Source organism: Gymnodraco acuticeps, unplaced genomic scaffold (assembly GCF_902827175.1).
Source record: "Gymnodraco acuticeps unplaced genomic scaffold, fGymAcu1.1, whole genome shotgun sequence".
Lineage (NCBI taxonomy): Eukaryota > Metazoa > Chordata > Actinopteri > Perciformes > Bathydraconidae > Gymnodraco > Gymnodraco acuticeps.
In genome coordinates this window covers 381,545-408,905 of record NW_022990743.1, presented here as the reverse complement: position 1 = coordinate 408,905, position 27,361 = coordinate 381,545, and the positions used below count along the sequence as shown (strand labels likewise).

Below are 27,361 nucleotides of genomic sequence, written 5' to 3'. Positions count from 1 at the left end.
CGGAGTCATTTCTTATGATCACATTTTTCCACAGGCCAACAACAGCTTCAAAAAAACAATTTCCCTCATAGAACAAACCAAACATGCCCTGTTGTCACAAGAAAGAAAGTGCAGAAGGAAACATCCATGTAAACTCAGTGTGCTGCTCTGTGATGATAGTTCAAGCCAGATACTTGGCATCTCATCTTGGGTGCAAGTTCATCAATGTTTGGGCTCAGGCTCTGAGCTGAAGAAATCCTCAGGATTGAATGAAGGTGTGCGTGCAATATACCGGCGGGCCAGATCTAATAGTAATTAGAAATTATCCCGTGGGTAGAAATTAAATTCACCACGGGCCGGATTTGACATGTATGGTCTACATTCTGCTGTTTGCTAACACGTTAGGCATATAAAAATGTGCATGCATGTCAGTTTTTTGTTTTAAAGGTGGTGTCCTCAACAGGCCAATTATATTATTTAAGGTTAGTTATTTTTCTCAACTGCCATTGTTGTTAGAGACTAAATAAGTTAACATAACATGATTTATCATGTGGTTGTCGACGATTTAATTAAATACCTGATATTTGAATAATCTATGAGTAATTATTTTTTAAGTTTGATTGACAAAAACACTAATTGAATAATCGAAGAAATAATCGACAGGTTAATACAATACAAAAATAGTTGCAGCTTTAAAAGACAGGGAAAAATGTGAATCAGACTAATTTAATTTATTCGGCTTTAATTAATCTAGCATGGAGTCTTACTTGTGAATAAAAAGTTTGACAAATTGTTTCAATGAAGCCTTTTATTATGGGAATAAAGAAAAAAAACTGATGCTCAGGATGACAACACGCTGCAAACACTCAAAGTAAACCAACAAGAACAGGCGAGTTTTTTTAAATTTTTTAAAGAAAAAGAAATTAATTACCTCACCAACAAATAAAAACACCCCACAGTGACTTGAATTCAAGTGTTGTAGAACTGGTGCTTAATTCAATACTAAATTATGAAAGTGTGATATTGAGTGAGGTGAAACACAAAGAAAAACAGATAGGAAGTACAAACAAGATGCCCGCGTAGTTCGCACACACACACAAACACACGTGTCCCCTGATAGGAAAAACAAGACCTGACTGAGAATTCTCACCAAAGGCAAGACGGGGACCTGACAGATCTGAAAGGAGAAAAAAAAAAGAAAAGCCAATAGCAGATACAATGGGTAATATGGACATTCTCAAACCAAATACTGACGAAAAGGTAAGTAGAAAAATATCACAATGATACAAACAACATTTTCAGAGAAAGGTCATCATTGAGAGGTTGAGAAGTCCACCGAACACTTCTTAGAAAAGGACATTGCACTGAAACCTTCATCATGAGCTCACCATCATCACAAATGCTTACGCGAAAGGAAAATATTTCAATACGCCTGTAAGAGCAGCAGCCTTTCAACTTGAAAAAAATGTTGGAAATGATGAAGTAGTTTATGTCTTTTAATGCATCATGAGCATAGAAACCAAGCAATAAAGCAAAGGAGCGTCCCTTGATGGCACCAGAGCCTTTGTTTTTTCTTTGTTTCATAATGTTAACTCACCCGGCCATATACGGTCTACAGATATATCGCCCAGTGGATTTTACACTCCGCACTAAAGAGACGATGCTAAAACGTGTGGATGTAATGTTGGAATCGATGAAGACACATTGCTTTTGTGCCTCCGCAGGCAGTAAGGCTTCAGTGCCGTGATGAGGTTCCTCACAGTACGTACGCAGTGCCCCTGTAGTTTTCCATTTAGAGCTGGCCCCTAATACTCAGCACCCATCTGTAGGTTGGAAAGGCGTCCTTTTAAAAAAACTATTTAAAATACTTTCTTTACCAACAAACTATGACATTAACATTGTTTAGCTAAGACAATGTTATATGCGTTTGTCCAGCTTGCAGATCAATGAATGTGACAAATAGATGTTTCAATAATGAACACTGAAGTCGCAGCTTTTAGTGTAAACCAAACCCCTACGGGCCAGCCTCCTCAAGTGCTCTCGACACCCAAACACTTCGTATGGAAACTCCACCCTCCACCCACCCCCCACCCCCCCCTGAAAAAGGTTATTGCCATGGTAGCTAATTTTGCAGCATTCGGTTTGCGTGGCTCCTCTCAAACGTAGGCACTGAGGTGAAGAGCAGTTCAAAAGAGTCCGGAAGGTAAACATCGCATCGTCCATCGCCGTTTGTAAATCTGGAGAGAATGGTGTGATTTTAACACTGCCCCCTGCTCCGAGCGCTAATCCTATATTCCCTAAAGACACTAACCTCATGGGGGAAAAAAACATTAAAAAACATGGCACTAGACCCTTTAACTGTAAGATCCCACACCAATAGAAACAACAAAAAGGGATACCTTTGCAACTGTGTACAAGTGTGTCCCAAAAAATAAAACCACATTTTGAGCTAACAGCTATCCATATGATAAGCACAACATTACAAACAAAAACATTAAAAACATACAAAAGTATTTAACAACATCAGTCAAAAGATGGAAACCTATAATGCTATACTTACTACTAATGGTTTAACAGTTGTAGCTGAAACACTGTTAAAGATATGATAATAAATAATTTTCTTGTTTGGCAAATAATAAAAAGAGATAAGGAAGAGGGGAGGGAAGAGAGAGAAGATAAATGGCACAATTTATCTGAGCTTTCAGATCAAATTATTAAACGCAAGGTTCACAATTGCAAACGTACTCCTTTGTCTAAAAACAAATAAATTCTACATATAAAGCAGAAAGAAACATCTATATAATGGCACAAGCATACTGGGAGAAAAAAAAAGAGAATACTATGGAGACGTTAACTCAGCATTTGATAATCAAAAAAACTTGTATATCAAGATTACTTCTGTGTCCACTTGAAAGCATATTTCGCGTGAAAGGACTGTACTCTGGAAATATGCCATGTACAAAATATCTCCCCATATAAAACAACATTCACACAAGGCACTTCTCAGTAAGAAGAGAGAATCACAGTCCTTCCTACTACCAGAAACTGCCTGCATAGCAACAATACGCGGACAAAATCTTTTTCAGACTTTTGTGTGGTTCCACAAAATTTCAGACAAAACGTTGTTGTGTTTTTTTTTGGTTTTTAAAATAAGCACTTCACCGAATACTAAAACTTGGTTGGTTTTGAAAATAAAGACCAGAGTTCATTCCTCTTAGCATTTTGTCCCCCGACCTTATCAACTCTCTGTACACTTTCTGGCGGGTTTTTTCCGTCAAACACAGTGCTCCTGGGATATTTTTCTTTTTTCTGACGGCACTCAGAAGGCAGCCGGTCACCGGGAGAGGAGAGCGGGGTCACATGACAGGTTTTTCCACAGTGAGACTCCAGGGCGTCCCCCCTTGGGGCAGAGACAAGAGGGGCGCGTGCGGGAGGATCTGCCTGAGTCTGAGACGTGGTTGTGGAAAGAGAGGGGGGGGCTAGAGGGTAGGAGATGGAGAGCGCGGGCGGCGCTGGGCTGCGTCCTGCTACCTGCCTCTCAGGTTCTGCAGGACCCCGTAAACGTCTTCTTCTTTGCTCAGTCCCTCGAAGAAAGGCAGCAGGTCCAGGAGCTCCGTGTCATTCATGTCATCAAACCAGGATTGGACAGGGACCTTTAGGAGACGGGGAGACCACCCTCGGTTAGCTTTCACTACTTAGACTTGCTGACAGGATATTCTAAACTTTTCAATGATAGCTATATCAATTATACTAAGCAAGGTACAGTATGTCATAGTTACCAAGTGGGAAAAAGGCTAGTGCAAAAGTTTGCAGTAGATTAAAAAGGGAATTTAAACTCAAGTTATCTTTAGAAGGGACACCAGCCTTAATATTAGGGGGGGGGGACATTTCCCAACTTGCCTTCCCATTAGGACCACAATTAGATTAGCTATGATTCTTGTCCCAGTCTGAAATCTTTGTTAGTCTATTATAAAGTTTGATAACTCAGTAAGCTGTCTCATATGTTCAACAGTCAGCAGCTTATATTTCAGCAAGAGCCATCTATCACATCAACTAGGCAAAACTGTTTTCAGGCTAGTAGCATGTGTGTTTATATGTGGGTCGAGGGGGTGCTGTGTGCATTTTCCGAGGACGCAAACAGCCTGTGTAATGCTGTTGAGTTCCTCCGTTTGTGTCTTGTCATCATATTTTTTACAGGCTTCATTACCGTGTTTATCTTTCTTTTTATTTGAGATCAGACGAAAAACCCCTATCCGGGCTCCTGTCTTGTTACGATCACGCTGTCATGCATTATAGCTGAAGGCAACAGCTTTAAAAAATACATTCATTTTGGCTAGTTGCATGAAAATCAGGGTGACCCAGTGCCAGGGCTCCCTGCTCCTCTGGATGGCGGGTGAGCAAGGAGCTCTGAGCTGCGGCAAAGGCTTATGAGAGTAAAGTAAGAAAAAAATGGAATTACCATAGAATTCAAAAGGTATTTCCATAAGTGTACATGTATGAAAAGACCCAAAATGTCTAATCACTACAAGTGAATAATTTAAACAGCATTCCATTCCAGATTGTACCAGCTTCATGTTTTCCTTTTTGTCATAAGAGTTATTTTTGAAGTACATTTATGAACTTATGTTAGGAAAAATACAAAATATAATAGCTCACAATAAAAGATAATGAGGTAGCAAATAAAAAGGAGCCCATGACTCCTTCGGGTTAGGGTAAATAACCAAACATAAGTAGAAATATACATTTGTGATTTTGGGACTCACAGCATTCTCTGGATGGAAAATGTAAGAGGCGGGTGAATTGTCGACGATGATGACGTTGCTGAGCTCTCGTCCCAGCCGGCTGAGGTCTTTGACGTAGTTCCCTCTGTGAAAAACGCAGGATTCTCTAAAGAGTCGCTCTCGAAACACACTCCACTGATCCAGCAGGTCTGCCACAGGGTCGGCATACTGTCCATGAAAACAAACAACATGTTACACCGTCGTAAAAACAAATACTAGACATATTTTGAATTTCACTGCAAAACAGCTACGGAAAACCAGACAACAAATCAAACTGAATGTTGTAAAAGAAGATTTGTCAAACATGTTCCTTTGGTCAGACTAGTCAGCTAGAGCGCTAAAAGCTAACAACTTGAAAATGCTACACTAATGTTCCAAAAAAAAGAAAAGCAGTTCATCTAAATGGCGCTACTGACACCTAGCTTCTGACCCGACACAAGAAACAACCGACACTACAGGAACATCGGCCACTTGACGCGGTTGTTTTTCATTCATTAAACTTACCCATTCATTTTGGCTAAGATGCAAAAGACACAGAGCGAAGCAGAGGAAGTGTGAACATTCAGACGGCAAGAGCAGATGATAACAGGAGAAGAAGGAAATAGAAAACATGCGGGGGTCTAAACTGACCTTGGCGAGACTGGCTGTGAACAGCACACATTCAAACAGCTCTCCCATCTTCTGAAGAAACTCGTCCACGTGGGGTCTTTTCAGCACATACACCTGCAAGACCACACCACAGGTTTAGGGTGTAATACGAGTGTCAGACAGATGCGCAGAGAAGAGTGTGTAATGTGAGAGGAGCGTTCTTTACTACAGCCTTCACAGAGTTATTTATAGCAGTATCAGGAGTGTGGAGTTACAGAAGAATCCCTGCCATGTAGAAGAGGACTTTATTTCTCTGGGGGCAAGTTGAGAATGGCCTTTAAATGAAATAATAATGGGTAAAATAAAATTGAAACATTATATTTACATAATAACTTAAAGTAAGAATGTGCAATAAAGAGATTAAATAAATAAACATGTTTTTATAAACATAGGAAGTTATGTAAAATGTCAATGAAAAGATACATATATTGATTTAAACAAAATAACTAAAAGTAAAAATGTCCAATAAAATTAAATATAAAAAGGGAATAAAGATACTTAAGCAAACAGTTTAATTAAAATGTTAAATTAAAATACTATACATAAGATTACAAAAGAAAGAGTGCAATGAAAAAATGTAATAAAACAAAGATATTGATATAAACAAAAAAGTCAAAGAAAAATGCAATTTAGAAAAGAAAATATATATATATTTATATTAAGATAGAAAGTTACAGTATAAACTCCATTAAAAGATACAACATAAAGTAAAAATACATACATAAACATCAGATAAAAAAAAGAAAAGAAGATATTTCAACAAATATAAGTAGTTCAAGTAAAACGTCCAATAAAATAAAATAGTATAAAGAAATGTATATTATAAAAGACGTTAGAGTAAACATGTGGACATTGTACAATAATATATAAAACATTTATTGTAATACATACAGGGGTGTATGAGTTTTTTTTAAATATATGAATTACTAAATGATCAAAGATACTTTTATTACTAATTTCTTGCATTTTGAAGATCTTCAGCTTGATGGCTGTCTCTCCCGCTTCAGATGCCCTCCTCTCTCTTTGCCCATTGGCTGCCACCCAGTGCAAGTAATCATGAATAGGCCAATCAGGATACACACAGCCTATCCTGGATTACTTGAACTGGATCACAGTCATTCTCTTCAGGATCTCTTTCCCCTGCTGAAAGAAAATGCGTCTTCAGTAAAAAGAGGGTACGATACCTGATGAACGGTTCCATCGATCTCCACAGGGACGATGAAGTCTGCGTTGCTGATGGGCTATGAGAGGAAACAACAGTGTATGAGAGTCATTCAAGCTGACGGTGCAGTACCACTAGTGGGCAGCAGAAGTCGTGCTAAGAACACTAAAAGTCAAATCTGTGGAGGACAAAGTAGAATGAGTCTCTTTTTATCCTCCATCCTTCAGCAACCTCTCTGATAATATAACTCGGACAGGAACTGGACAGAGAGGGGCGGGTTGAGGTAAACAATATTAACTGCAGCATGAGCCAAGATTCAGACTTTCCTTATTACCACCCTGCTTTTATTCTAAATGCACAACCAGGACTGTAATGCATATCCTGCCCCACCAGCTCCTCTCCTGGCTTTGTTTGCACAGCGTTTTATTGGATTCTACACAGCTTTGACTTTATGCTGGTTATTGGCTCCCTTTTGGTTATAACGGCAAAGGGGATTTTCTATATTCTATATACGCTCAATGTAAAGCATAACGTATGCTTCACAATAGACATTCTTAAAAAGGTGGTCCGCAGGTATTTGGTCAAGTTTACAATGTCAAATGTATTTACAGTGTTTCTCTCACCACTGTGCACATAGCAAAGAATAGCACAGATGTGTCTTTTTAAATATTCAATCAAAACATTATTATGATTTAAATGGGATCATTTGCAGTTGTGGAGATTCGTTTTGACACGGCTTCCCTTTGTATATTTATATTTTAAATAAATGTGTTGGTATGTTTTTGACAACAACAAAGCAAAGTAATGTATTTGTTTTTTAGAGGGAAAAGAGAAGGGGCAAAGAGGAGAGTTGCACCTTAGTGAGGCGTAGTGGTCACCTGCATTGACAGGTAGCTGTGGAGCCTTTCTAAATAGTTTAGAGATGTTCTAATAGAATTGCTTTTAGCAGCAGCACAAAAATAAAGAGGAGTGGCCTGAAGAAAACATGTGGCCCTTGAGTGTCCATCGCTAAATGGACACTCAACGTAAAGTATTGATGTTGATTATTCGAATGCCAACGTTACGAATGGAGCTTCGATTTGGTTGTATGCACCCTTATGTCAAACTGTCTTATAGTTTGGCTGTGATTTGTAATACACTTTAGATGTAGAAGGCCTTTTGTTTATGGAAGCATTGGGGGAGTAAATGGTCCTTGGTGTGAAAAATAAGCTTTACAATGATATTTGCAAATACTCAAGTAAAATGCTGGTCAAGATTATTTTCCAATCGAGAAATTAAGATTGTTTAGGCGAAGATCTTGCAGTTGGATGTTAGCCAGCTCAGACACTGACAATTGCAGAAGTGGGCACAACATACATTATAAACCCGTTTGAACTTACCTTGAAAGAGCTGTGGACGAGTGTTTCGTCCAAATCGATCACCACACACTTTTTGCCGTAGTCAGATATTATCACCTCTGGTAGGAGGTATTTAGCTGGTGGCTGTAGAGGGAAGACGAGGGAGATAAGGTCAGACATATGGAGAGAGTGAAAGTGCTTAAGGGAGAGATATACTTTGCATAAATGAATGTGCAATGCCGAGCAGAAAAAGCCAACACCGTGTTAGGAAGAGAATCACCGTGGGAGACAATGCAGCTGAGATAAAGCCATGTCTGAAAAGATGCGTATAATGGCCCTAAAGCTTCAAAACGACACCAATAGGATTCTGCAAAACCGGATAACCCCCTGCTACAGCCACCTTCTCAGACACAGTCTCTCTTAAATCCCTTTAGATTTGTCGGCGGAGATTGAATAATATAAAAGGCCATGCAAAGGTTAGCTGCTCTCAGTTTCAATGAAATCCCTCAAACTTAAACACAGTGTTTCCCCTACCATTGTCTTGGGGGGGCGCTGCGCCTCCCCAACGGAACCCTGCGCCCCCCCTGAAATTCAAGTTTTTTTATATATTAGGGCCGGGACTTTAACGCGTTAATTAAGATTAATTAATTACACAAAAATTAACGCATTTTAATCGCACTTATTTTTGCACCGCGGAACGTTTCTCACTGGATAAGTTTCAGGCGTACCGATTATACTGGAGCACCAACTAACGTTCATGACTTCAGACAACAACAAACCACAGTGAACAACAGTGGGAAATGTTGTTTTAAAAAACGGACGGATGGAAGCGTCGATAAGAGCATGGTTGTGTGCAAATTATGCAAAAAGGAATTCGCATATCACCGCAGCACATCAAGCCTCAAGTATCACCTCAATGCAAAACATATAGCAGCTAGCGTGGAAGCTAGCGTGGACGTTAGCCTCTTTTATCGCGTTCACACCAAAAAGAGCCGGTACTCAAATTAGTTCATGAGAACCTTTTTACCCCCACGAAAGTCCCTGCTAGAGAGCAGAGAGCTGCTAGAGAGCAGGGACTTTCGTACGGCTCTCTTGTGAGAAAAGAGCTATATTTCTGATTGGCTGGGCGGATTGCAAACCACGCCCCGTAAAACTCCCAAAAAGTTTTGTGAAGCCACCATTTTATTATCCTCGCATTAGCATTATTAGCATTAGCATTATCCCAGCGCAGAAACGCAGAGAGACTAACTTATGGCAACACAAAATAAAACATGGGAGCGGTGGAGATGAGGAGGTGTCGGCGTTCTGGCGATTTACTCGGAAGGCTGCTGGGACTCCCAGCAGCTTCTACTGAAGCCAGTCCCCAACTCCGGGGACTTCCGGCCGGGGACTTTGGGCAGCAGTATATGGCGTGAAGTGGTTTGCGGCCTGCCAGTAAGCCCAAAGCAGAAGAAGAAGAAGAAGTGACGTCAGCGGCTTCATTTGCCTAATCCACCCCCAGGTTCAGAGAGTTCTCATGAACTAAGTTCTCATGAACCTTTGTGGGAAAAGTACTGCGGTGTGAATGCGCCTAATGGTATACTAAAATCCATGTGAAAAAAATTGCTTCTCACTGTTCTTAGGTCAAATATGTATATGTGATTAAAAATGCGATTAATTTCGATTAATTAATTACAAAGCCTCTAATTAATTAGATTAATTTTTTTAATCGAGTCCCGGCCCTAATATATATATATATATAGCGCCAAATCGAAACTGAAATAATCTATCTACGGTCACTTTTCACCGGCCATGTGCTCTTTTATTAAATAAACTAAACGTTTATGTTATTTATCCAATTCATGTGCATGTTTCAGTTTCCACTGCATTGCTTTGCGCATTCACATTCTGTCCTCCGCTCTGTTTCCGAAGAGCGGGGCTCAGCTCCCCACACACACACACACACGAATGCACACACTCACAACAGCGGAGGAAAGGAGAACAACAAAGTGTAAAAAAAGTCAAACAAATCTGCATTATAGCCCCGAGCTCTGCTGTTGGTCATGTACTGTAAGTCCTGGGTGTAATTTCCACATGTCCTCCCCCACTGTTCAAAATCCCGTTTGTGTCCCCCCCACTTTCAAATTCAATTATTATTATTTTTTAACCTCAAGCCGCCATCGTCACGGAGGAGCACATGTGTGAACAAGCGATTGTTGTTATTAGCATCTGGTGCTAGCTCAGAGCTAACGGATATTAGAAGCTGTTTCTACAACAAGCTGGAGGGAGAGTCCTCTCCTGTCGGACTGAGAGGCTGATAACTACAGCTCAGGTGGGGTAAAGGACTCTGAGTGATAGGATAGTTAACTTTAGTCTAAGTTATCTCAGTGAGTCTCAGATTGTTTGGTCATCTATGTAAACAAATATTTCCAATGCACACCTTTATCTATTTAATATAGTTGTAAAAAATAAAGTAATAAATTATTCCAATGGAAAAAAAATACAGTTTTAAAAGGGGAGTGATTAGTAAAATACGCATACATAAAAAGAAAGAATGCTAACTAGGTAAGAGAGAGGAGTTTATAAAATAAACAATTTTAAATTATTTGTTATTGGTTGTGATCATATTCTAAAGATGTTTGGATTATTGAAATATATACAGTTCTGTTTCATGAGTGTTGAGAGCTGCATCCATAAATCTCTTAACTTGTGCTCAAAGTGCACCAGATTGATGCATTTCAAAATCTTCTTCATTATACACTACACATTTTCTTGGATTGCACCATAGTCCTAACAAATATTTTGTTAGAAAGGCAGGAAAAGGGATTCAAATCGAGAACTATTTCCATGGTGGAGGGCCCACAGACCCCCTGTTTTGTGTGTCCCCCACTTCTCAAACCAAAGTAACTCCCCCCCCCCCCGTAAAATATCTTGGGATACATGTATAAGGCTCGAGTTAATTTTTGTAAAACCGGATCAGATTTTCTGGAGCAAATGCTTTCGGTTTTCATTCTGATCCCCTCTGCTCTGCCTCAAGTGTAGGGTTGGGTACCGAGAACCGGTTCAACATTTCGATTCCAACGGCATCATTTAGAAATGTGAATTTCGGTTCCGCTTTTCGATGCCTGAGGAAATGTTTCTCGCCGCTCTCCGTAGCCTACTGTATGACTGCAGCGGGGCGGGAAATGTAGCGTTGTACCTACACTTACTACAGCGTAACCATGTTCGCATAGGACGCCAGATCTGTGGAGGCGCTGCGCTGACAGCTCTGGGAGAGAAAAAAATCCTAATTTTCGGCCTTGATGTAACAATATTCATAATTAAGTAAATGTAACACCCTTTTCACCCCGGTTACACTTTTCATTTGCCCTGTACGATGGGCGCTGTAAGTGATGAAAATGGGGGATGTTGGCTTATCTGGCGCCCGCAGCTCACAGCCAAAGTGCGAGTGAGCGAGGGAGGGTGCTGTTGTTATTAGCATCTGGTGCTAGCTGCTCTAACGGAAGAAGAAGATGTTTCTACAATGATGTGGAGGGAGAGTTCTCTCCAGTCAGACTGAGGCTGATAACTACAGCTCAGTGAGGTAAAGGACTCTGAGTGTTTAGATAGTTCACTTTAGTCTAAGTTATCTCAGTGGGTCTCAAACGTTTTGATCACAATTTATGTAAACACATATTTCCAAGGCACTCCTTTATAATTATTGGGATAAAACAGGTTTGAAATCATTCCAATGTATACTATAGGACAGTAAACCAGACATATCGTTTTAAACTGGAGAGATAAAAACATATGCATACATAAAATAGTCAAATAAGATATGAATGAACAACAAAATAAAATACGTTACATGTATTTGTTATTGGCTATGGTAGGTTATTGGTTATGTTCACATACTTATTTAATTATTAAAATGTAAACCGATCTTTTTCATATGGGTGTTTAGAGTTGTACCCCCTAGATCTAGTCTCTAGTAATTCTGCTTAAAGTGCACCAGATTGAAGCATTTTACTTTAAAATGTTCAAACATTTCTTCCCGGTATGCCAGAGAAGGCAGATATGCTTGTTTTTCTCAACAAGAACTGTTCTTTAAAAGTTGGACTGTTGCACTGTTGTAGCTTCAGTGGTTCTCAGGTTACAGTTACATAGCAGTGAATATAAACAGACTGATTAATGTGAATATTACTGTAAACTAACCTGTGTAAAAGTTTCTCGAATAAATGTAAATTTGTTGGTGGAAGAAGCATGTATCATTTTTTTACCCTGCCCCTCAAAGAATCAGAATTGAGAACCGTTAAGAACCGGAATCGAAAAGTGGAATCGGAATCAGAATCGTGGAAATTCAAACGATACCCAACCCTACTCAAGTGTGTGTGATTTACAAAGTTTGCTGATGGACAGAAAGGGGTACTTGTTTCTTAGGTAAAGCTGCATTCACAAGACAAGCAGTTAAACATGACGGTGCCGTTCTGCTGCCCGACGATGCGGAGGCGCATCCCTCTGCGTCGCTCAGTTTAAATTATTTCAATTTCGACCTAGTTTACCGCTTACCTTTCGAAGCACAACCCATCAACTGTATGTAATGGCGAGAGCTAGCAGGGTACGTTACCATAGAAACTTCACTGGGTGTTTTCACCGCAAGGTTGGTCGCAGAGCCTTGAGGTCAAAACACCTAGAGAAAATCGTAGATCATGTGGATGCAGCTCAAGAATAATTGTGAGCCAACAACAGGAGCCATCAGCTAGTTAGTTGTTAGCTTAGTTTTCAAGGAAGGTAAGGACTGGCAGTTGTGAGCACCAGGGGAGTGTTGGTGTTAACACAGCAGTTACACAGGTACTTTGGAGTGCTGGGTGGAGGTTTTCAGGCCCAGTTAGCGAGGGGGGGAGGGGTGGTAGGCTGGTCGGAGATGGCGCCAATGTAATCATAACAAATGTATGTGTAACAACAGCAGTGTTTGCGCTACTTCACAAAAATACCAAATAGCAAAAACGACATAATGATGCTTTTACTTGTTAGACAGTAAATTTCACAGAATGTTTGGGAAGCATACAAACCGCCAAGTATCAGCCATGCAGATCAGGCACAGATGCACCATTTAAAACCAGTAGGTGCACTCTAAACCTTGCACGCAGGCAGTGCTACCATGGGCTGGGAAATGAGCAGCAGCATGGTGGAAGAGTAAAAGCTCTCCGAGGAGAAACTGGAGCCCACACAAACCGAATGTGCCAGCACCAGCCCACTCAGCCTGCATGCAAAGGAAAGGAGAACAAAAAAAAGGCGATACATACACTAGGGACAGGGATGACCTCGACCTGGTCACACTACAACACAGGAGAGATAGACACACACATGTAAAAAAACAGGATGAGGGGTAGAAAGTAGAACTAAAAAGAAAAAGAAGAAGGTTCCACCAAGAAAAAACAAATGGCATGTGTTCAGTGGAGGGGTGGCCCACCTTGGGAGGCGATCCATTCTCCTCAACAGGTGGAGGCAGGGAGCTGGTGTTGCTGTTGTTGGTGGCTGGGGGGTCCACATTGTAGTTGCGGAAGCAGCAGAAGAATGTGCTGAAGATGCTCCGGCTCCTCTGCTTCTTTAGGCTGCTGTTCGACTGGGACGCTGTCAAAACAACAGGAGGGAGTGGGGAGAGCGGAGGGTGAGTGAGTGGATATGCCAATGATCCTTTCTGGGATAAAAGTTGAGCAGGATGAAGTTGGGAACAATTTGGTTATTTGCATGCCGAGTACGGCTGAATCTAATGAGTAATTATCGATTCATCCGTCGAGATTTTCTAGGATAATTGTTTGGTCAAATAGTCAAGAAATGTCATCTCAGATTCTCAAAAACCACACAGAGTCTTGATTTGTCAGTTCAAACCCAAAATATATTTAATTTAATATGATATAAAACAGAAAAACTGGAAAATCCCCATATGTGGGATTCTGACAACAGCATTTTCTGCAATTGTTGCATTACAAAAACAATTATTCTTCTGTCGATGCACTCATTGTCGGAGCCCTGGATGCTGCGGTATAACTGTGTACAAACTAGGGCTGAACGATATACCGTGTCATGGCGATAACCGCGGTATGCGCATGCGCGGTATTCACACCGCAGGGACGTGCGGTTTTATTCATTTAAAAAAAAAAAATGCTAACGCACTTTAGCACAGAATTCAAAAATAAAGATACCCTTATTACTTATCGAAACTGCACATACAATATATCCGATTAAAGCTGAGACTCCACAGATTATTTAAGTATAGTATCTAAGCGATCCGATCTCGCGACAGGGGAAGCAAACACAGACATCACAACACGTACCTTTTACGGGAGATCGTCTCACGTCTGTCAATCTGATCAAAAGACGTGTTCAATGGCATTAAAACGAGAAAGAAAAAACGCGGCTGAATCGGTTGATCCAAAGGTTGATAATGTATCTGTGGCTTTGAAGCAATTGTTTATAATCCATAATTCCATTTTTATGTAAAAATCGGATCACAAAAGTTAGCTGCTAATGGTAGCCACCTTGGTGGTATGCAGCTTCCGGTTTTGGCTACGCGTCGTCACTCTCACTCCTTATTTGTTCATGTGTAGAACTTCCCCTGATATTTGATCTTTTTAGACAGATTTAGTACAAAAAAAACCCTCTTTTGGGGCCATTTGGGTGGATTTTCCATATCTCTGGCCCACCTTGCTGGATTTTGACATGTGACATCTCTTTCTGACCGTCAGAGCCAATGGAATCGAGGGGAAATCACACAGTCCTTATTTGGTAATGTGTGTGTGAGAGACTTCCGCATAGCCAAGACCGGAAGCAGCAGCCACTCTGGTGGCTACCATTAGCAGCTAAATTTTGCTCTGCGATATTTACATAAAAATGGAATTATGGATTATAAATTAAATCATTTTTTTATACAGAGACGTTAAAAACCTATGGATTAACCGATTCAGCCGCGTTTTTTCTTTCTCGTTTTAATGCCATTGAACACGTCTTTTGATTAGATTGACAGCTACGGTGAGACATCTCCCCTAGAAGCTACGTAAAGGTACGTGTTGTGATGTCTGTGTTTGCTTCCCCTGTCCGAGTTCAGATCACTCAGTGATGATACTATATACCTAAATAATCTGTGGAACCTCAGCTTTAATCGGATATCTTGTAAGTGCAGCTACGATAAGTAATAATAAGGGTACTTTTATCTTGAGTTCTGTGCCAAAGTGCGTTAGCATTTTTCGCTCAGCGGTCATTTAGATGCTTCTTATGAGCCTTGTGTTTTGTTTTGGTATAAAATGGTTTGTATCGTCAGTTAGCTGAGATTATTTCCGTTAATCTGGTATAACACATTAATAGGTTCTTAAATATTACGATCCCCTGAGACACTGTCGTGAAAAAACAAAGTAAAGTACCCGCCGGGACTTTGGGGTTTAACAGGTTAAAAAAAACGCAATATATACCGCAGGGGGGGGGAAAAACCGCGATGTCAGTTTTTTTCAATACCGTGCAGCCCTAGTACAAACTGCTGTATGGTCAGTACAATCTTCCTAAATGTCCACAGTGCTGTGCCCTACACTGAATCCCAACAATAAGCCATGACAGTGTGATTAAATGTCATCAGTGTTGTTTTTGTTGACCCGGGCAGAACCACAGATCAGAAAATAACTTGGCTGTCCGGCTGACTTTATCAGTCACACGTAGCGACAGTGAGGAGCAAATTGCCTTTCATTGCTGGACTACCAAATCAGACACCAAACTTTTATTAATAGTGACAAGTTGGAAGCTGTGTGCTTCTCCCTCCTCCTTTTCGCCCTGCCGCGGATCCCATCACCTGATTGGCCCAGGGGGTGTCCATTTAAAAAAAGCTTGCTTACGTTAGTCCACCATGTTTCGGCTGGCAGGTGAGTGACTGAAGCAGCCTGGACATGCACAAGAGACGAGGAGGAGGGGGGGGGGAGAGGCCCCTCAGACCCTGCAGAGCCTATACAAGGCTGCATTCCTCTCTACCCATTAGTCTTCCCCCCCCATACGCGCTCACACCAACAGAATGCTTTTGCAACTGAAGACCAGCGACGAGCAAATAGCACTATGTCATGTCTTCTGGCATCTTGATGTGGTGCCACTTTGTGCTGCTGACCTTAAAACCAACACCGAACAGACATGATCAAAGGTAAAACTAAAGAAAATACATCAAATGGCGAATATACAATGAAATAAGAAGGATTACACACTTCAAACAGCCTGCGATCCAATACAACAATCTATTCCCACATGTCTTGTTATCTTTCAGCAAAAAAGGCAGCCAGAGCATCATGTCACGTAACATCATGGAGATACCACACTGTAGTTTTGAGAAGATTACATCCATTCTATATACTCTAAAGCCACAAATACTCATCAGCTCAGGAAAGCTAACAGACACTGACTGAGTAACATCCTCTAATTTCCATCCATCACTGGTATAATCACATTAATTATGCTGCTGTGTATTGAGACTATATCTCCTTAGCGACACAAGCCGCTTCATCCCAAGACAGATGAAGTGCATCCATCGACAAGTAACAACATTAAGTGACTATTTTAAGTAACTTCCTGCAAGCAATTGCTCCGTCAAGAAGTGGTTATGGTAAGCAAGACAGAAACTGTTCTCGGCTATTACTAATATATATTATTGAATGAATATTATTAATCTTTTTCATTTATTTTTTTCCCCCAACAAATAAAAAAACCCCTCTTGCATCAATTATGTGGAGAAAAACCTTTTGGAAAAAATATATTTATATGATTTTAATTGTAATGTATACTGACAATGACCAACAAATGGATACACATTTTTTTAAATATGTAAAGAGCCAAATAAGAGACACACCATTGAATAGACAGGCCATCACTTTTATAAATGTAGCCCAAAAGGGAGGAATGTAAGCACAAATCAATCTGTCAGGAAAACCCTACCTCATCTTCTTCTTTTTGTCCAAACAGAAAAGGGCATATTGTTAATGCTTACAGAAAAAATAAATAAGACACAGAAGGCCTAAGAACTTCCAGCTACTGCTCAATGTTTCCAGAGTTTAAAAGCCACCACCCGTCACAATTCACTGGAAAATACCAAACTTTAACACAACTCTGCAAAAACCACCAAATACCAGAGTAATAAAGTGATTTAGAGATTTGTTTGGACGAATGTGATAAACCAAATTGTTCCCTACTTTAGCTGATCATATCTGCCAAAGTAAGCTTGGTTTAAAACGTCTAGAAATAACCTAATTACGACCGTATGACTTGTTTTATTATCTGGACTTTGCCAATACAACACTGTATCTGTAAAACTGGGACAGTTGTCAGCTTCCTGTGACTCATCACTATAACGGCCCGTCCACACTACAGCTTAAAAAAAAGCTTGGAGCTGGGCGTGTGGGAAGCTCGACCAACAACCAATCACATGAATCTCCCGCCCCTGACACACAAGCAGCGGTTTGATTGGCTAGAGCTTGTACTGGCATATGATTTGATTGGCTGACGCTTCCACCGAAAGCTTCAGAAGCTTCAAAAGTTGAAGATTGCTTAACTTTTGCAGCCTGAAACGCCAGGAAAGCTCCGCTCTGCTTCCCACAATGCAGTTCGGCGAAAAGTGACGTCACCCCATTCAAAGTGAATGGGCAGACGCGTTGGAAACCGTTTTTGAAGCTGTCAAAGCTGTAGTGTGGACGGGCCGTAAGCGGCCGCTGTATTGATTCATGTGCATAAAGGGACTCTCAGAACTGGACAATTGAGTCATTTACAGAGCAGAGCTGAGCCCTCATATGCACTCTCACATAAGGTGGATGGTGTAGTTATAAACTGATCACTAATAAATACTGTTTAATTAATACATGCAGACAAGACGTCAGAGTACAGTTCCTTTATTCCGTGACGATGCTGTAGCTAACACACGTTTCATACTAAGACGTATTGTTACAGATAATCTCCACATGTTAACATCGCTTTAAGAATAGTTGACTCATAAATGTAATTGCCAGAAGTAAATAGCTGAGCTAACGTGATGCTATAAACAAACCACATCACCGTGGTGAGGCTCAGTCATCTCCTTTATTCACGGTTATTTTTTATTCACTGTATTTGAAGACACAAAAAAGCTTCGGATATTTATTAGTTGGGTATTTACTGACGTATGTTGTAGAACAAATGTAACAATAATGTAAATGTGTATTAACCACAGACCATGTTTTTTTTGTCATAACCCAAAACTTAAAAACAAAACACAGACTTGGGGAAGGGAACCTGAAAGTTCTAAAATGTCAACTAATTTCTTGGTTTAACATTTATGACTGCAGCGCTTTATATCAAGCACAATATAAATCACTATTCAGTGGGTCCAACAACAACTTCCAATGTTTCTGACAGAGAAAAGCTACCCATCTCTCTAGCAAAGGGGGCATCCTAGACTTAGACCCCATTTACACGGGAACGTTTGCATTTACGCACCGTGTGCGTTTTCAAAAAAGTATTTCGTTTAGTGGTGCACAATACTTACCGGCCCGATAATTATCGGTCCGATATTAGGAATTATGACGTCATCCCGATAAAAGTATTAATAGCCCCGATAATATACAATATATTTTTTGGGGGGGAAAAAAGAAAAAAATACTGCGGTGTGGGTGGATTGGGATGAGGGGCGCTTGTTTTTCACTCGGCTCTTCCCGTTTTGCCAGTACTGTGGTATTAGTGGTTTAGGAAGAGGGGAGTTTTTCACAAATCCAGCGCTCCCTAACTCATGCCTGGCTGTGACGTAAATGGTGTGCGGCCGTGAAGCCAGGACAGTAAACAAACATGTCGTCGGTAGTATGAGACTATTTCAAAGTTAGATAGTTTGCTTGCTATTTGTATTAACAAATGCAATGCACAAGTTCCACGAGGAGGGAAAAAGGCAACGAGCTATAATACTTCCAACCTGATTAGTCACCTGAAACATCGCCATCGCTACGATGGTGTGTTAAAAGCGTACGAAGACGCCTGCGCTGCTAAACTAGCGGCGAATCCAAAGCCAGCTGCAAAGGCACCGGGGCTTTTACCTATCGACGAGGCTTTTGAAAAAGGCAAGAACTTTATTTGGGAAAATAAATATGGTCACTTTGAAGAGTCAAAACTGCTCTTGGCTTTGTTTTGTTCATAGTAGTAATGCTCATGTCATTTGCTCACTACTAGTCTTTTTTTTACCACCAGGTGTGCAAAAACTACAGGTACATTTAATATATATATATATATTATATTATTATCGGTTATCGGTATCGGTCTTGAGAAGCAGGAAGTTATCGGTATCGGTTTCAAAAAAACAATATCGTGCATCCCTACTTTCGTTCACACGCATTCGGCTCAATTAATGTGTCCGTTCAAACGAGACCGCTGTAGTACATATGCCGGGCCTGTAATTGGCGCTGCTGCCGCCACAAAATACAACAAAAGCAGCAAAGAAGACCCCGGAGCATGGTTGCCCTTCTGTTTATTCTCCGCGGTGGACGGCGTGTGCTCCTGCTGTAAATCTCTCCAGTAGTCCACCAGCAGATGAAAAACACCCACCTCTCCACCTCTTCCAAGGGACGAGGGAACCATGCGGCAGAGTTTCTTCATGTCTTAAAGCTACCGAGTCATATGTTGCCACTCAAATAACAAATAAATCCAGAGTTACGGTTTATTTACTTCCTCTACAGAAAAAATGACAGTAGAAGAAAACAATCTAATTCAGAAATCACAATTTAAGTGTAAGACTACTGCCTGTCACTCGTCCACCGGCAGACCGATGGACATTGATACCCTATTTATTCGGAGCTCTGTGAAAACGAAGCCGAGTCCCGTCTAACGTCTATTTGACACGATTTTCCTATTTTTTGTGTAATTTGCTGCTATTAGATCTTTTGCATCATTGGGTATGTTTAAACATGCATTATCATCTCACTTTCAACTGGTCTGTACTTGTTATTAATGAAACTGATATTGATGAAACTGATTTGCTTGACTGTCTCAAATTGTAATGATTGTGTGCATTGCTTGAATTTTACTTAACAGACTGTATTTGGTTTGTCTTGTGTGTCATGTTTTGCATTTTGTCTTTTTGTTTATGTATGTCTGTAAGTTGTTGCTATTGTTGGGACCCCCTTGAAAACGAGATGGTGCATCTCAAGGGGTTTATCCCAATCAATAAAAATGTCTATATATATATATATATACAGTTTTGACGAACAGAAATATTGTTGTCTGGCATCACTTTAACATTTTACAGGGAAAATATGCAATTTGGCATGATGCCGAAAGTAGGAGGGCGCAGCACCCCTATCCCCCGGTTTAGACAAAACCCTGGTATTAATAGGGGAAGCCTCCCTCTGACGTTAAACATGCTAATCTGAAAAGGTTTGTGAAGAAAGGGACAGAATAACATATGATGACATTATTATAACAATGAGAGTTTTAGAGATAGTTTGGAAAAGTATTGCTTTTAAAAAGTCCATCATCAAGCAGAATACAATTATCAATGCAGGACTATGCAAGGCAACAGTTACATACTGAGGCAGCAGTATAGCCATCACTTTTATCACTCAAAAACAACATGTTCACAGGATTGAGATAAGGTTGTGAACACACTCTGGACCGGGCAGACTCCTAAACTTTTGCTCCAGATCCCAACACGGCCATGGAGCTCCGCAGTGTTTGAGTCCGGCTTTATGTTAGTCTAACCATTACTAATAGAGATCCTCAAAGTCTAAAAATGCCAACTACAGTGACAGTCATTGAACAACTGCAGTGCTCAGTATACACCAGCCACCACAAGCATATCAATTCTGAGAAACGTCTTGGATTTCATGACTGGAGTAGTGGATTTCATGACTAGCGTTGTACCAGACGGGTGAAAGTATCATTCAAGAGACATTCATTCATCTCATAAATGCATTATGATCCTAGTGCAATGCTGAGTCGAGTGGCACTTTAGCCCCTTCTCGAACACCCTCAAAAACACGGACAAGGAAAAAAAAAAACATGCAGCCCTCATTATCTACTTTTGAAAATCAAGTTGTTTTTTCCAAACTGATACCCTGTATGACTGAGCATTAAAAAAGAGGATCATTGTCATCTTTGAGAGTAGTTATACTCGGCCTGGAGGTCAGTGGTGCCCTGGCCAACAGGGCAGCGAGTCTATATTTAGTCTGCTGCTTGGCAGTCAAAGCAATGTGAAAGGCAGGCACATGTTGTAAGACTGCCAGTAGAGGAACACTGAGAGCAAAGGTGGGCTGGGAGCACGCTAGCCTCGCAGCGGCGAAACTGAGGCTCCGTGGTAAACTGTGGTAACACGAAGAGCCGTTTGGGAGCCGAAACAGCCGGCGCTTTAAGAGAGCCGAGCCAAATGATCCGGCTCACTAACGTAGAAAGACAGTATCTATAAGGGACGGCTCAAGTCAAAATTCAAGCACCCCCCCCGCTCTCGGGGTGGACGCCCTCTCAGCCCTGGTCTGGCGGAAACACTGATTCAGGGTAATTTGCTCACATTGGGTTCAACGCGTCATAGAGCGACCAAGTCATTGAAAACAAGTTAGGCCTACATACAATCAAAAAACAGCTGCGGGTAAAATGTACCCGTTGGCGGTTCTAGTGTTAAGGGACTCCGTAGTAGCTTACTCTCTCACTTTCCAGAACGCGCACAAAACTCAGCCACATTGCCTGTGACTACCCGATCTGCAGCTCTGTGTACACATATATCACTTAAATTATTCAATACATCCTTTGTACTGAAGTATTCAAGAGTAAATAAAGTTTAATATAAATGATTTGCTGTGGCCAATTGTTTTCATTGCATTTACAGACCCGTGTAACTCTCTGATACCACCCAATGAATGCATTGACTTGCTTGTAGAACCACGCTACACAAAACAGATAGCAACACCTATACAAACTATTTTTTTAAAAAGGGGCTACTGTATCGACCTATATAAAGTATATAAATCGTTTTTTTTTCAAAATACCAAAAATATCTTGCATTTTAGCCATGCCTCATTTCGCTCCATTTGCTTTTTCCAGCGCTGTTTTTGCAGGGGGCTGATTCTATGAGCTGCAGCTGAGCACGCCCCCCTGCAGGAGAGGGGAGCGTGCTCTGAGATCAGCTGCTGGGCGGTCTGTAGGTCCTCCGTGTTTTATTCTTATTGAAGTAAGAAGAGAAGTAATGGGGCAGAAACCCTCCTTTTTACGCAGCGGCCCAGACATAGACATCAAACGGCGACACATATTCAGTTGGCAGTTACTTTGGCATTAGGGCAGGGATATCTAGATACTTTCCAAGGTCTGACATCATGAAGTGTGCTACTTTTAAAGCAAGCAACGATGTTTTCAAATCTGTAATCAAAAAGCTCCTCAAAAACACTCTCGAAGCAGTTCCTGCCGTTGCTACGTTAGTTCAAACAGTAACAACGGACTACTTTTCTTAGCGGATGCTTGTCAATTTAAATCAATACATAAAACTATTTTTTAAGTCAATAAAATCATTTTCTAAATCCATAAAAGCATTTAAATTAATATTGGGAGTCATGTCGTTACTTTGTTGAGAATGTGGCCATGTGTAATAAGCGGGATGATGTGCACATTGCATAATGTGCCTTCATGCCGATCTAGATCCCTCCGCAAAAAAAAACAAAAAACCGGCTCGTTCGCGGGCGAGAGCCGGCTCCCGTCGTTAACTTAAAAGAGCCGGCTCTTTTAAGTAAAAATCGAGGTTTAAATCGAAAATTGTCCATTAGTTCGAGAGAAAGAAAAAAAAAAAAAAAAAAAAAAAAAAAAAAAAAATCGCGATTTTATTTTTAGGCCAAATCGCCCAGCCCTACTTCCAACGCTTCTCTGCCCATTGACTTTGAATGGGGATGACGTCACTTTGCCTCGCTTTTTGCCGAACTGCATTTTGGGGGAGCGAAGCGAAGATTTCCAGGATTCAAAAGTTGAGCAATGTTCTACTTTTGAAGCTGAGCTGGAAGCGTCAGCCAATCAAATCCCGTTTATGCAAATCTGACAGTAGAAGCGCTAGCCAATCAAACCGCGTGTAAGCAGGGAGAACCAGACCGCAGTTCATTTCCTCATATTCCAAACGAGAAATTACGGTAGCAAATCACCCGGTTCTTTACGACCAGAACTATTAACGGGATACAAACCGGAGGAACCAGTAAGGAGGTGGCAGAGACAGTGGGTGAAACTGGTAGGTTTTCGCCTGTTTGGGGAGTTTATATATATATATATTGCTCGCATAAAATCCCCGGGGTTTTTTGCTTTGTATGTCGGGGGCGGGAGATTCATGTGATTGGTTGTTGGTCGCGTTGCTCGCAAAAAATCCCCAAGCTTTCAGACACGCCCAGCTCCAAGATTATCAAGATTTTTGAAAAGCTGCTGTGTGGACGTACCGTTAGTGCCAGCAGATCTGCCCTTTCGGCAAGCAATGTGGACAAGTTAATTGTTCTTTAAAAAAACATGAAAATACAAGCAAGTCATAATGTCAAACTGGCTGCTTAGGTACTAGTACAGTACAGTTCAAATACAGATTATTTCAGTTCATCAAAATGCTGCACCTTAATGTTTATTTTATTATATTTTGTATTTATTTGAGTGAATACATTATTCACAGTTTAATAATAATTTTTAAAAAACAAGAAATATTTTATGTTTTGTGATCATTTTTTCTGCTGTAGCAACAACGTACCGAACCGTGACCTAAAAACCGAGGTACGTACCGAACCGAAATGTTTGTGAACCGTTACCAGTGCATGACATTAAGGATTTTGGGAGATGGCCCTGTGGGCCATCTAAGCTAATTTACAGATGGCCCTGAGCCCAATAGAGATTGCCCTGAAAAATGTGCGCGGACGAAATTACGCACGAAGGGTTTGGGGGGCCTCACCCTAGAACATTTAGATTTTTGCAGGTCTTAGTGTAGATGCTGTCTGGTTCTCTAGACTGAGTTATAAGATGAACGACCACAATATTATATTGTACAATTTCAATTGTATTCTTCATTTCACTTGTTTGTTTGTGTTTGCTCGCTTGCATGCCCTGCATAGCTATAAGAAATACTTAAGTTGTTGGTCAAGACACTTTCCATCTGGGAAGGCAGATGCCTTCCCAGATGTAAAAAAGTAGAAAACATTACATTCAGTTATAACTGCGAAAACAAACATTATTTACACTATTATGGCCCCTGTTAAAAATGTTTGTAAAGTTATCTACTGTAAATTGGTCGAATGCCTCCTCATCCGGAAGCTGACCGAGCAGACCCGAGCAGCAGTCGAGAGGAGCCGAGCGCATCCGCGAAGCACACAAAATGGCGACGTCAGATTTCCCGTTAGCCGGCAAATCTAAATCTCTTCGGTCAAAATAATTTCCCTTTAGCGCAATACCGCTTCAGTTGCGCCACTTATGTGACAGACAAGAAGAGTATGTGACAGACAAGAATAGTCAATTCTAATGTCTAAAGAAAGAGATGTCCTGTATGGGTTGATTGTGCGTTGATCTGTTGGTAATGCCTCGGGGTTCCGGTGGGCATGTAAACAAATGCATAATGCTGCGCTATACTTTGTGGCCTCACCCAGTTGCATAGCGACACTTATTGTTTAGGTGTCTTTTAATAAGCAGGTAGTCATATCATTAGCTAGAACTAGCTAGATCTGATTGATATGGACATAAACGCGAGTGAAGTCTAATCTGACGGGAGAGAGAGATCAGCTGCTGCTGACGAGTCGACACGCAGCTCTGCATGATCACATGCAGCGGTGAGCGGACAAAACACACACTTCAGGTTAGAATATCACACGTAGCTATTTTAATTACCTCTCAAACTACCTAAACTAGTTATAGATATGTTTAGTTTTACTGTCGGGTCACTCATTACTGGATCCGCGAGCTGCATGATACTGGCATAATAGATTGCCCGATCGGGCAACCAGCAAGTGAGGCTTCATTGCCCGAGCTAAATACTAGATGGCCCCGGGCCATCGGGCAGTCCTTAATGTCGAGCCCTGGTTACACTCCTAGAGGATACACATATGTAACTTGTTTAAAGCCAAAAAAAATACTTGATGTTTTTTTAATTTATTATTGTCAGTCATGCCACGCACATTTAAGGACATTGTTTTCAAAATGTCCCAACAAAAAGTAGGAAAGAACATGACCATAATATTCCTCTAATGATGACTTGGTCCCAAGGGGAAAACAATCTGTGTGATTCACTCTTAAGAGAAAATGAAAGAGGTAGGAAACAAACATCACTGCTCAAAGTCTTCTTCCAACTCAACTGTGTCCTGCATAACAACCAACTCTTACTCAGGCTAAGTGTCATTAAGTGTGATTTTCATGCAGCAGTGTAACACAAAACAGTGAATTTTGACTGTGTTATGCTGCTCAAACTCCTCTGTTGGTAAGCAATTTTAGATCGTACTAAATGCTACCAGAATGCTAGTTTAGCATTAACATGACCTCACAGGGGGGCATGTTGTCTCTATATAGGACCTCCCGTGTCCTCAACTAGCACTACACAAGTCCTGGGCTTTCCCAAACAACTTAAATATTTCACTGAATATATCTATCAATGATACTTATAAATAAGTCAATTAATCATTTAGCCTCACTTGATTGAGTACATTTTCTAACTTTCTCTGACCAACAACGGAAAGCAAAAACGAATTATTCATTTATAAAGCCAGCACCATCTCGAGTTTTACTGGAATGGTAACTTTAACCTTTTATTACAATTTAATTTTGACCATAGAAGATTATAATCAGAATTGTACTATCAACTAAACAATTAATTGACGAATAATACGAGCATTGTGCTTCCCAGGGACCCTAAATGACTTCTCCACCACTCTTTAGCAACACAAGAACACAACCTCTTAATAGAGACTAATAAAATGCCAACAAGACTTTAAAAACTCTATATTAACTTTTTAACCCTAACCCACAAAAGCAAGCTGTGAGTAAGTGTGCAATGCATCACTGCAATGGAATCAGCATATTTGTACTGCCATACATTCATACTGCGTGGGTCAGTCTTTACCTTTACCCTTTATTCTCCCTTAACTCCCACAAGTAGGCAGTAATAATCTCACATGATGCACATCAATCCATTATATAGAATCCATATAGTTACCGAGGGATATATTTTTACTTATTTGAGTGTTGTATGTTTTGTAATGGACCAAGAGTCTCTTTAAATAAAGATGATGATATACCCAACGGGAAAATGCATTGTTGTGCTTGAAAGACTTATGATCTTTGATTACTAATGGTCTGACAAGTAGAGTTTGAGATGTGATACTGATACATGTCCCATGGGCCTGGGTGACCTGGGAAGTGTCAGAGTAGCCCCAGGAATTGGAATGAATGGACATTAGCACCTATGGTACTGAGGAATGAGATTTGACCTCAGCAGTAGATCATGCTAAAGTGGGAGTGGAGAAAGGCATAAAAAGAATGACCCAAGCATCCTTTTTGACCCAGGGTTACCCATAAATGTGGGAGGTTGTAACTACAAATCTAAATAGAAGTTGTTTGTGCATGGGAAACCATTTTAACTGAAGATAAAATTGACAACACAGAAAATGCATAGGATGGCCTTCATTGGAGACTTAAGGCAGCCCAACTGTCTACAAATTAGACAAATACAGATAAACAAAGAGCAATGTATATCTGTGCTTCCTATAAAAGGACCACAGTAGTGATGTCAAAGTTTCAAGAGTCAAAGGCTTTGTCATTTTCACGGTAGCTACACTGTAGTTATGGCCATGACAATTTTAAGTCCAGGCGCCTCCAACAATGAGAAATTAATATATAAGACATAAAACAAATGTAACACAACAAAAAAAGCAAAAGCAGAAACAGATTAGAAATTGTGACCAAGTAAATGCAGCAGTCACTATACATGTAAATATAATAAGATCAACAAGATCAGAATGTTACATTTAATACAGTGGAATCATTACTGCTTATTGTAAGTAATACATACATTTGTGAGATGCAAACAGATATTTGCAACATAAAAGTTTCAAGTCATAAGGAAAAATGCTCTCCTAATTCAGTTTCCAACACTATTGACAGCAGATATTTCTCCTCCGTTTGCTTCATCCTCATAAAACGTTTGCTACCCTACAGCAGTGGTTCTCAAAGTGGGGTCCGCGACCCCCGGGGGTCCGTGGCACTCTGCCAGGGGGTCCGTGAAAAGTTTTCAGATTCATTAATTTAAATTATCATGATATCATTTTTTTTTTTTCAACAAATAATCTTTTTTTTTTTTTTTTTTTTAATCTAAAATATTTCATAGATTACTTTCAAATCTAACAAATAGATACATTTAAAAATCAAGCGCGTTACCGTGGAAACAACAATAACTGTTACGTCAGTCAAAGAGCGCCGCTGCAAGCATCATAGATATATAACACGGCTAGCATACTACGTGGACAGATTTTTTTTCT

At 40.5% G+C, this 27,361-nt stretch overlaps 1 protein-coding gene across 2 annotated transcripts in view; it reads right to left on the bottom strand.

The window, feature by feature from the left end:
- Positions 1 to 772: 772 nt before the first annotated feature.
- Positions 773 to 27,361, bottom strand: part of ctdsplb (CTD (carboxy-terminal domain, RNA polymerase II, polypeptide A) small phosphatase-like b) — a 29,008-nt gene continuing 2,419 nt past the window's right edge. Inside the window, exons 2-8 of one of the 2 annotated variants that reach the window (XM_034232056.1) lie at positions 13,339 to 13,499; positions 13,172 to 13,204; positions 7,950 to 8,051; positions 6,593 to 6,649; positions 5,391 to 5,483; positions 4,743 to 4,928; positions 773 to 3,632 (exon numbers count right to left, since the gene is read on the bottom strand). In XM_034232056.1, the coding sequence (XP_034087947.1) occupies positions 3,507 to 3,632; positions 4,743 to 4,928; positions 5,391 to 5,483; positions 6,593 to 6,649; positions 7,950 to 8,051; positions 13,172 to 13,204; positions 13,339 to 13,499 (758 nt within the window). In that variant the 3' untranslated portion in view covers positions 773 to 3,506. The remainder of the gene's footprint in view (positions 3,633 to 4,742; positions 4,929 to 5,390; positions 5,484 to 6,592; positions 6,650 to 7,949; positions 8,052 to 13,171; positions 13,205 to 13,338; positions 13,500 to 27,361) is intronic. The other variant, XM_034232057.1, reaches the window with a different exon arrangement.